The 11,417-nt window shown below is 45.1% G+C and overlaps 4 protein-coding genes across 4 annotated transcripts; 1 reads left to right on the top strand and 3 right to left on the bottom strand.

Annotated features, from left to right (window-relative positions):
• Positions 1-1,220: 1,220 nt before the first annotated feature.
• PGRI_021020 (oxidase ustYa family protein) lies at positions 1,221-2,356 on the bottom strand (the record flags this gene model as incomplete). The annotated part of the gene is made up of 3 exons (XM_040789815.1): positions 1,221-1,661; positions 1,749-2,017; positions 2,080-2,356. 3 exons carry the CDS (start codon positions 2,354-2,356, stop codon positions 1,221-1,223), a joined length of 987 nt encoding a protein of 328 aa, XP_040646768.1.
• A 1,431-nt stretch (positions 2,357-3,787) lies between these two features.
• On the top strand, positions 3,788-4,516 carry PGRI_021010 (uncharacterized protein; the record flags this gene model as incomplete). The annotated part of the gene is made up of 1 exon (XM_040789814.1): positions 3,788-4,516. The coding sequence occupies one exon, from the start codon at positions 3,788-3,790 to the stop codon at positions 4,514-4,516; it is 729 nt and encodes a 242-aa protein (XP_040646767.1).
• A 2,964-nt stretch (positions 4,517-7,480) lies between these two features.
• Positions 7,481-8,537, bottom strand: PGRI_021000 (isoflavone reductase family protein; the record flags this gene model as incomplete). Its single annotated transcript, XM_040789813.1, has 2 exons — positions 7,481-7,886; positions 8,020-8,537. The coding sequence occupies 2 exons, from the start codon at positions 8,535-8,537 to the stop codon at positions 7,481-7,483; spliced, it is 924 nt and encodes a 307-aa protein (XP_040646766.1).
• Positions 8,538-9,891: 1,354 nt separating this feature from the next.
• On the bottom strand, positions 9,892-10,861 carry PGRI_020990 (uncharacterized protein; the record flags this gene model as incomplete). The annotated part of the gene is made up of 2 exons (XM_040789812.1): positions 9,892-10,798; positions 10,845-10,861. 2 exons carry the CDS (start codon positions 10,859-10,861, stop codon positions 9,892-9,894), a joined length of 924 nt encoding a protein of 307 aa, XP_040646765.1.
• Between the last annotated feature and the right edge of the window lie 556 nt (positions 10,862-11,417).

The raw sequence follows: 11,417 nt of genomic DNA, 5'->3' as shown, positions 1-11,417 counted from the left end.
GTAGATAATCACAAGGATGACATAGTAAATTTCAAGAAGTGAAGAAGTCCCAAACCGTTGAGCATCTAGAAATGACACCAATATGGCACCAGCGGTGGCGATCGTGCTGATGGCTCCTGCCGCCGTGGATATTGCCGTGTGCAACCGCTCATTTCGATTACTCAGGATGGTATACACGATGTTCAAACTGCACAATGCACCGAGACAGGCCTAATAAGAGAATAAGCAGTTAAATTCGTACATTGCGGTTGGTGCTCACAATCTTGAAACCTCCCGACTTGTGTAAAACCCTCTGCGCCGGGTGTTGCAAAAGATGATGAATGCGGCTGGGAATGAAGAGTAGAAATATTATAGCTGGAAGAATTAAGATTGCATCTTCGAATAAAAAGGTGAAGTCGAAATCTCGACACTGGACATTGACACGTGGACCGAATAGGTTGTCACTACCATGTAGACAGTTGGATCTGATATATTCAGACATGGTCCAACCTTAGAATCTACTAACTTGGCCCTGACTACTTGTTAAATCTCATAAAAAATAGAATATAGACTTAGCCAACTCTTCTTTACGGAGAAATGTGGTATTAGAACGCATCTGACAATCTGGTACATTCTTGAGGTGCAATTGAAAAATGACTAGCTGTGTTGCCAAGCCAATATTGTGCAAGGATTTGAAACCATGTCGATCACAACAATTCCTGTAAAACATGAACAAAAAGCGCTAGTTGCGGTCGTATAATAAATATTGCCATGAAAAATACAGTAGTTGCTTGTTTTATTAAGAAACATCCATCGATCCCCTCATTTTTAGGCCTGTTTATAACTTCACACTTGGTGGATCACTGCTCTACTATTGAATTCACTTGCTGGGATATTCTGCATATATCTTTTTTAATACTTTTTTTAGAGGTCCTATCAATATTGCGAAGTTGAAATATCACTAGGGTACAACGAACTAGGTACATATTCCTAAGATATACATTGTACACAGCATCTATTGGGTTTGGAAAACTGCCAATGTCAGTGGGGTATACAGCGGGATTCTACGTATTCACAATTAGAGCTTAAACAAAAGACAAAGAATATCGAAGGCACGAACAAAGATTGACAATATGTTATATGGTATCCAAGTCAAATCCCAAGGTTTAACAGGGCTATTTTCTCAGCGGGGTTTAAACTACACGTCGATCAAACTATACCTAAATGATAATTCCACCACATTAATTCCTCGAATGATGATCGTGATTTTTGTGTGGATCACTGAGAACTTCCCCCTCCTGCATGTGATGCTCGCCCAATTTGGTACCAAGCTCGTAGTCCTGTTTTTTCCAAGGCGCAGGCCACACGAAAGCATCTTTAGGAGCCGATACTGCATCGAATTTATCGGCGTCAACCGCATTGTCGTGCTGCCACTCCACCAGCGCATTGAAATCGCGACATTTCCGATTCACGCTGAAGTCTGGCCATGGTGCCTGGCGGTCCTCTACCCAGTCCAGGGTCAAAACCTCCGTATTTGCATTGCATTGGAGGTTTTGGAGAAGTATATCGGTGCAATGACCAAGATGAATCCACCACATCTTATCCTTGGGATCCATCTCTGGTTCATAGCCCGGATAGTCCTCGAAGGCGGATTTGCGGAGCAAGTTTAGACAATGAATTTGCTACTCATTTTTCGTGTTAGCCACTGCAAGGTTTCTTGTGTCATCTCAATTGAAGATGCCAGGGACGAGAACAAGGGAAGATCTTACATGCATCACATCCAGCTGGACCATATATGCATCATCTCCCATTCCCCAGTACTCATCATCAAAGCGAGCAACCTTCTCAGGATCTTTGCCTAGCTTGATTATTTGCTCGCGAGTGACAACATGCGTCAAGACTTTCTCATACTGATGCCAAGCTGCGTCATTCTCGGCACTGGGCTCCTGGCGGGCAATCGATATCTCTGGCAAAGGAAAGAGCGTGCCATTCAGTGTTGTTTCATATCTTGGAATCTCTATATCATCAAGGACGGGTGCTAAAATGTGAAGAACCGTTGTCAAAATGGAGCAGTACTTTGATCAATGCACAGAGACTTACACCACCATGACACTGGTCTGAGAATGGCATTTTTCTGGTCACTTGAGAAGGTTCTCTTGCCACTGAATGCTAGAAAGATATTGATACTCAATATGATCACATTTGTAATGGTCAAGAAGATCCAGGCGGTGGAATGAGCTGGATTTCGTGCAAGAGTCCTCTTTCTGAGAAGCTCTTTGGACTCAATACAATCCTCTTCGTCATTATCAGTATCACTCCTGAGGGCGTGGAATTCGGGCTTTCGTTGGAAACGTTCCAAGATTTGCGAGAACCGCATTGTGTTTGCGCGGGGTGTGGTGAAGAATCCGCCTTGGAAGGAATAATTAAAACAAAGAACAAGTAGCTCTCACTCTGAAGATACCAGAGCGTACTGTATGGGGCATGGGTTATTACGATTAAAATCAATGTTGCCAAGGTATATTAGAAATCTTATCTTTAGCATTATTCTGGAAATGATGGACGGCGATCTGCGCATATTCAATGACCTACGTGCTGGGCTGAGCTGAAAGTAAGCAATGCAGATCGTGCTGTACTCTGTAAGGAGACTATTGAAATTGTGCATAATGATAGCTCCGATAAAACTATTGAAACCAGATTTGGGTGAGCTGATCTCGTCATACTCGCTGGCCATTGGGAAATACTTCTTGGTATTGGTTCAAATTTACCCACTTTGGTAAAAGAGTGGACGGGTCCATTTGGTCACAGCCTATAAGCCATTGAAGAAGTGACTTTGAACACTCGTGTCTAGCGTTATGGTGGTTTTAGTGTTACATGGAACGTGCATCCGGGGATGGCCAGAGGATGCAATCCCGAGTGAGCCGAAGTGAATCTGCGGATACTCCGTATAGATTTTGCAATCACACCTTCCTACTACTACTAGCGCATGCAGTGTTGTTTTGGGCTTCCTGCAGGTTTCAGCTAGACGGTCTTGCTGCGGCACTGATCATTGATATTGTGAAATAATGATCTATAAAAACATCGGACATCCAAGATTACCAATTAACACGATTTCATCGCATGAGAATTTGCTCAAGTCAATTTGACATGCAAACACGGAACATACTTCCCGATGATAGATAGCTGGCAGCTGGCTGGAAGGCCGAGGGTGCAAGGCAAGTTCAGCATATGCAATCGATAGCATCCCCGCTCGCACGAGATCTACCATACCAATCGAGAGGAACGATGTGATTAAAGTATCATGCAGATGATAGTTGGGTACAGTCTCAAGCCAGCTGACCATTACCAGGGTAGTCTTGGACAGCCAGCGCCATGATACACTATACTAGCTCGGGCGAGAATGGACGCTAATGCATGCACGCCACCAATAATCAGGAATTACTGCCAAGGAAGTGATCGTGGCATGCATCATTAGCGTCCCTTCTCGCCCGAGCTAACAAGATAGTGTAGGTTACCTGAACCCAAACCAACTGAGCGCCATCGGAATGAGCAAGGACACTCAGGATCTTGGGTATCTTGGACGAATGAGCTCCGTGATTCAAGCCCGGATATCTGACCGCCATTAGGATGACCCACAGGAGCCGGGATCATGATTGTTTGAATGTACAGAATGCCAGATAGATGCTAGTATCGCTCGGGTCATGACTTATAAAGAGCCATGACCCTACTCAGGAAGATACGGCTCATAATTCGGAATCAATCTTTTACCATTTGCTTATCAAGCCACTGAAAGTTTTTTTTCGACCTCAAGATGCACTTCTTTTATCTTGTTGGTCTCCTCGGATCCATTGGGACCACCTTCGCGCTCCCGGTCTCCAATAATGACCAGGTAGAGTCGGCCCCTCTAGATGTCGAGAAGCGTTTCTACTACACCAACTATGTGGCTCCTGAGAAGCGTGATGAGAATGTCGAGAACTCCGAAGAAGAACTCGAGAAGCGTTTCTACTACACCCACTATGTGGCTCCTGAGAAGCGTGACGAGAACCTCGAGAAGCGTTTCTACTACACCCACTATGTGGCTCCTGAGAAGCGTGACGAGAACCTCGAGAAGCGTTTCTACTACACCAACTATGTGGCTCCTGAGAAGCGTGATGAGAACCTCGAGAAGCGTTTCTACTACACCAACTATGTGGCTCCTGAAAAGCGTGATGAGAACCTCGAGAAGCGTTTCTACTACACCAACTATGTGGCTCCTGAAAAGCGTGATGAGAACCTCGAGAAGCGTTTCTACTACACCAACTATGTGGCTCCTGAGAAGCGTGATGAGAATGTCGAGAACTCCGAAGAAGAACTCGAGAAGCGTTTCTACTACACCCGCTATGAGACTCCCGAGAAGCGTGACGAGAACCTCGAGAAGCGTTTCTACTACACCAAATATGAGGCTCCCGAGAAGCGTGACGAGAACCTCGAGAAGCGTTTCTACTACACACACTATGTGGCTCCCGAGAAGCGTGATGAGGAAGCCACTAACAGTGTATAATTGTCGCTCAATTATATCACTGGCCACGAGAGCAGATGAATGGCACGTGGACGCTTGAAGCGAGCTGTATAATTGCGAACGGAACGTCTCCGTCCGGGATTTTGCACGACTTCCCAGGTTTGAGTGTGATTCGCAACTGGTTTGACTTTTCTAGTTTGTTGGTGGATGTTTGCAGTTGTTGCTAGCTTACTCCACTTTCAATGTTTCGTTTGTTTTGAGTCGTTTTCACTTAGTCTATCTCGGGTTTCCAATACAATGGATATAAATTGTCTTCCAAACTGGAAAATTAATCAAACTCGATTTCTATAAACAGGAGAGAGTAGTTTAAGGAATTGAAATATTCCCCACTCTGTACTGCAATTTCAATACAATGTTCTTTAAACAAAGTGGGCTATAGTATCTCGAGGGGGCTTTTTAAAAACAACCTTGGAAACAATGGGATCGCCCGGATCGGCGTTGACCACCATGTACAGTGGGACCTTCGAGATATTGGGCCAAACCAGTACCCAGATATACCGCCCTGTATATCGTCTTTTCTATTATTCCACTTATGCTGGTCTAATCCTACAACATATATTCTATACAAATGATATGCTGTAAGGCTGGTACTCAAAGGGTTGTATATAGAAAAATCATTTGCACAAATTTGAGCCTTTTCCTGCCTGTTTCTGCCGTCGACCTATATAAACAAATTAAACAGAATGATATCTGAGAAGACTCCTAAACCTACCACTGGAAAGACCACTGAAAAGATATCACTTAGCAGCTTATGCGGCCCTGTATTATTGTGGCAGTATAACTAAAAGGAAGGCGGCATAGAGGGCGGTATGGCTGGGTACATAGACTTGGCCCAATATTTCGGAGGTCCCACTGTGCATGACCAGGCTGATGAGATCTACAATATGAACGAGATCATCAAAGTGTGTACAATGTATGAATTGTATTGAGAAGTGGTAGTTGTAAACTACTGGAATAGGAAGAAAGGACGGAACTATCTACACATTGGCATATGACTCTGACATGTGATGCAGAGTGCCTTCAACAGCAGCAATCTCGCGCGCCACATTCTTCAATTATGCAAGGCAGGTGGGGGTGTTTCTCGCAGGGATTTTGAAATATGATTCATCAGTCAGATTTGAAAGACATATCACACAATCGCTGCTGATCACCTTGTTGCCTTTGGTGATCGACAAGCCCATCGCATATACGGAGTACTCTTTTCTGCTTGTACGAAAACCCCGCACTCGCTGTGAGTTTTGAAAAACTGGTCATTCTAAGAGTTCCGTTTCCTAAACCCATTCCTATTATCCTCGATGAGTATACCTAGCCCATCGCCAGAGCTTGGCCACTCTGATGACGAGACTGGCCCGTTCCTCTCAAGGGAACCAAGCGACCCACTCACCCCGAGTCAACCTGAAGAGAGCGATGGCCAGAACTCAGGGCTGCCAGAAAGTACTCGGCTTCGCATGTTAATCACGCTGATTGTGATATTATTATCATTTGAGATTGGTGGCCAAATGATTACTGGTCCGATGGTCCGGGTGATCGAGACCATCGCTTGTGATAAATACTGGCGTCGCCATGACCCAGCTCGGCTACCAGCGACAGGTCTTCTCCCCGAACATTTGTGCAAGATCGCACCGGTGCAAGCAGAAGTCGCGACGATCAAGGGATATTCCGACTTGTTAGAGGGCTTGTTATGTTTGTTAATCTCACTCTGAAGAGAAACCTCAGTACTGACATTGCTAAAAGGCGCAATATGTGCCATTCCGTATGGAATTTTGGCAGATCGATATGGCCGCCGACGAGCCATCCGCCTCACTGTGCCCGGATTCTTGCTCAATGCACTAATCACCAACTCTGTCTTGTGGTTCTCCAATACTCTCCCTCTCCCTGCTATCTGGATCGCAGCTTTCAGTTGGATTATAGGCGGTGGACCATCAGTGGCGCTCATCGTGATCTGGACCATGTTAGCTGATCTTACCACAGATGCTCAACGCCCAACACTGTTCTTCCGAGTTGGACTCGCCAGTCAAATTGCGAGCTTTTTTGCTAGTGCAATCAGCTCTGCGTTGATGACTGTGAACCCTTGGATACCCTTATTGGGTGGTTGTGGGACAGTGATGATTGGTCTATGTTGCGCACTTTCCCTTCCTGAGACCATGAACACAGTGTCAAAAAAGACAGCAGAATCTGAGCAACCATTCTCAAACGAGCCATTATCGACATCCGAATGCTCTTTGGGTTCAGAGCCTGTACATCGCGTCCTGCTCAGCAAGATTGCCCTGCTCGTTCGTCCGTACCTCTTTATCTGCAACCACCGTCTACTTCTGCTTCTATTCTCCTTTGGCATAATCCAGGTTGCGCAGACTTCTTCCTCCTTCTTAACCCAATACATCTCCACACGCTTCACATGGACCTTGGCACGGGCTCACTTTCTTACTTCCTTCCACATGGCCGTCGCTATTCCCGTATTCCTCTTTTTGCTACCATTCCTGTCAAACAAAGTTTTTCATTCTCTGTCTCTGCCGAGGAGAGATCTCCAGGTCGCGCGCTTGAGTGATATTGCTCTCATCTTGGGATCACTTGGCATTGGTCTCTCTCCCTCCATTGTATTCTTGATTCCTAGCATCTTCATCCATGCCACTGGAGCTGGGTTTGCTGTAGTCACACGGTCTCTCGTAACGGCTTTGGTCAAACGAGAGGAAACCGCGAGACTTTACTCAGCGATCGAGTTGATGCAGATGATGGGAAGTGTACTGGGCAGTCTCTGTTTTACGAATGCTTTCAAGTTGGGATTGAGGATGAGTGGAATGGGATCTGGGCTGGTATGGTTATTGGGAAGTCTGCTTTACACACTTGTGGGTATTGCGCTCGCTTTTGTTCGGGTATAAAGATATCTCACTACTTCAAATTTCAACACATTTTCGATTGACTGCTGTCGGACTGTTTCCCTTTCAGAGCTCATTTTATCATTTTCTTCAAGGCGCTATCTAAACTTTCCCGCGGCAAGGATAGCAAGTCATTCATGCTCTTCTCGTACTGCATATAATCCCCGCCATACCCGTCGACACATGTAACGTACCCCATGAGCGTTGGGAGACCACTATAGTCCCGCCGAGACAGTTTCTCTGATGCTAGCTGTCTCTGCTCTTCGGCATCATGATATCTCACATCCCATTTAGCCTTTGTAAGACTTTCCACCGAAGACAAAATTTCATTTTGTGATACGTTGAAAGACTCGACAAACACGTACTTGTTGACAATTTCGACGGGGGCTGAAATGGCGTTTTTGACTGCGAGAGCAACAGTGCTAAGCGTTGTAGTAGACCAGTGGTGATCAGCATACTGCTTCAAGATCACGGCTTTCCTGTTTTGAAAATCGAAGTTTAACAGATGGGGGATTGCACTGAAACATCCTGCGTAAGCTCTTTGTCACTGCTCCTACAGACGCCGTACAGGGCACCGTTCATGTTTGTCGCTCCGGGTGGAAGAATACTCACGTCTCGAAGAATGGCCCAGTCACAAAAGCGGTCCACTTCAATCCCTCGGCCTCCTTGCTCTGTAAATACTCAACAATTTGCTTTTTGTGGGTGAAGAACCAAGGGGGAAGCAATTGCGCCGCCCGCTCATTTCGTGTATCATGACCATACTCCGATGGCACAAAATGCTTCACTCCAGCTTTTACTGCGGCATCAATGATTGGCTTTTGCTGCAAAATAGCCTGTGCGCCGATCGCGCTGATAACCACATCTTGTCCTGTGAGTATTTCGACAAGGTTTGCGTCGTTTGCGTCATACTTTTTGACGCGGTGGACTGGAATGTGCTGTGGGATTTTACTGCAGTCCGATGCATCGCGACACAAGATGGAAACCTGGAAATGGGGGTCGCTATCAATAGCTGACACCAGATGGGGTCCCAGATTCCCAGTGGCGCCGACAATGATGACCTTTTGGGAAGCAGATGACATATTTTTATCCAATGTGAAGTACATGTTGAGTATGGGAGCAGTGCGGAGCATTTAATACGCAGCTCTTAAGTCGAGAGATCTACTATGTACCCAGGTGCCTGCATCTCTTGCTTTTCCGACATACATTCGAACCGGAATCACACCATTGCGTTCGTTCACATCCTTGTCCGTTTTTAGTTTGCAGTTCCAAAAAACAAGGAAAAAAAAGCAAAAATAAACCAACCCCTGCGTTTGGTGGTCTGCATATATTACCTTGGCGTGCTGCTCAGCTGGGTATTACCTTGTATTTGAAGAGATCATCGCAGATTCAGCAACGCCACCTCACTTTGATTGCAATTGACTCGAAGACTCAACGTTACAGAGTGAAAAAAGGATAAGAACATGCAGCGTTATGAGCCTAAATCATGAATCGAAATTAGCCGGAGAAGATTTTCGTCACCAAGTTCAGGACTTTATATTCATTCCCATTTCATATACATTTCCAGGTCTATGCGGCGCCGAGTCCCTTTGTCAGCTGCATTATCTCGATGAAGCCTTTCAGCTTTCACGATATGAACTTATAGCACGTGACCGAAAGGTGCTTTGAGTTCTGTGGAAGTGCAACATACCTGCGTAGCGGTGTTTGACTTGAAGATGAGATGTGTACAAAGTTAGGGGTAAACTCCCCCCAGAGCTTCGCAAAGCCCATACATGGGCCCAGCTTCTAAAGCCCAACCCCACTCCAGGCCCATTGGGCCCCCATTAAAGCCTATCGGTATCTAATAAATTGACCTCTGTAATTACTGTATTATGACCTTCTACTGATCGTATAGGGCTTAAAGTCAAGATATTAAATCGTAGTAGCTGTATAAGTATATATTCTCATTTGAACGAAATCTAATCAGTGGAAGTCGAGATATTACGGAAAGTGTTAATGATGATGTTGTGATCTCAAGATATATATTTTAGATTCACCCGGGAGTACTACTTTGTAATTTTTAAACTATCATTATATACGCGTTTTGTCGCGTTTTTAAACGTGATATTAAGAACTAACTAATAATAAGCTCTGAATCATTTGAATAAATAGAATATTACCTTGAGGATAAGGCCTAGAAACGGGGGTAAAACGAAGCCCAATTAAACAAAAAACTAAAGAAGGGGTTCAACTTTATATATTTGCATTGTTTGGTGCTTATTGGGCTTAATGGGCCCAAGGATAGGGCCCAAAGCCCAACTAATTAGTGGGTTGGGTTGGGCTTTGGGCTTTGTGGGCTTTGCGGAGAGTCCGCTCTATATACACGTAACCAAACATGATCTCGCCTAGCGAAGGTCGAGGGTTCGACTCCAGGTTAGATTGAACTTTACATACAGACGCTATATTCCTCGGCCTGACAGTAATTTCTATTTTCCCTACAGTCTCAACTCATTCGCCTTTTCTGAATTCCTCATCTAGCTCTTCGTATCGAGCAGATCGACGGTAAGAAAATGCACCCTTTAAACGCCTTTGCATGACATACCCCACTGCACCCTCTTCGTCCTGTATCGATTTCCATTTATCCCAGTCATCGCCATCTTTATAGTCTTGACGGAATTTGCATAGCGCAAAATCGATCATGGTCACCTTGAATCCATTCCCCGCGTCCTCACGCACAATGAAGCTCCTTGTTTTAACATCCTCATTAAGTATTCCTAGATCACCGATACGATTAATAACTCGAATGGCATCTTCGCAGATAGCCTGCCAGCTTTCTCTTGGTGTATATTCTTCAATATCGGTCAATGGGAAGCCTTCGATATATTGCAAAAGAATTCCAGGGATATCGGTATATTCGCTGCTCGTTTGACCTGGGTAGGATATAGGTAGAATAGCGGATGCAAGGAGTTTTGGTATGTCGGTGCCTTGAATCTCCTTCAGGTTGCTGTATACCTGGACCTCTGTCTTGTACAAATCCATCATGTGATCATGAAGATAAGTTTCGTCCATAGCCGCACTCCATGTACTGCCTTCAGGTGTTTCACCGTCGTTGAGATGAGCAACAAACTCTGATGCACCGCCATCAAGGATGAATTGATGGTACTCAGCCTCTATTTGTGGGGTCCAGGGCCGAATCTTTTCGTCTTCCCGAAGTTGCGTTGCAAATCGCCGATCAAAGAGCTTCAAAATCATGTCGCCTTCTAATCTTAAAGAGGAGCAGGCAATTTGAATAAGCATCACAGAGGAAAGAGTGAACGGCTCGAAGACTTTAATGATATTGGCATCTGCTGTTGCCTCCAATCCATCTAGTGTCTTCAAGTGAATCTTAATCACATTACCGACGGCATATGGACATCTGAAATTATTAGTATGTGTATATTCTAGATCTGTAGGGTGCCTACTCGAATTCGTGGGTCATCGCGATTAGATGTTGTCGCCGTTATAATTCCACTGGGATGATGAGAGAAGATTTGCCCGATACTCTATGAGGCTTGACGTATCTTGCAAAGTCTCTGCAGCAGGCCCTGACTACAACAGGGGTAGTTCGAGAGTGAAGTTGCAAACTTGATTTGGCGTTGGCTAGGCGGTCACGGTAACCCAATAAGGCCATGGACAATGGGGTTTCCAAAGTTCTGCTATCCGTCCATGGATGCAGAAAATTAGTTGTCAGCCGGAATTACACTTTCCCCGTACCGTCTTTTTGTCATTCACTTCTTATTCCAAGGTTACCTACCTAGGTAGGTACCTAGGTACCTTGGTACGATGGTTGGCTGACTAGGTAAATTTCGGGACCATCCATCCATGGGTAGGCCCGGGGTAGACCCCCTCTTATGTAAATCCAGATCGAAACCCCAACAAACCTTGATACCTTTAACTTATCTGGATGTTGCAATTTCCAAGCGCTTGAACGTCGCTGGTCTGTCAAAAGTCTGTCGAGCTTTGCCGATCTATATAATTTTCTCGTTTTTTGAACC

The sequence above is a fragment of the Penicillium griseofulvum genome (assembly GCF_001561935.1).
Source record: "Penicillium griseofulvum strain PG3 chromosome Unknown contig_80, whole genome shotgun sequence".
NCBI lineage: Eukaryota > Fungi > Ascomycota > Eurotiomycetes > Eurotiales > Aspergillaceae > Penicillium > Penicillium griseofulvum.
This window is presented reverse-complemented; position numbering and strand designations above follow the sequence as displayed.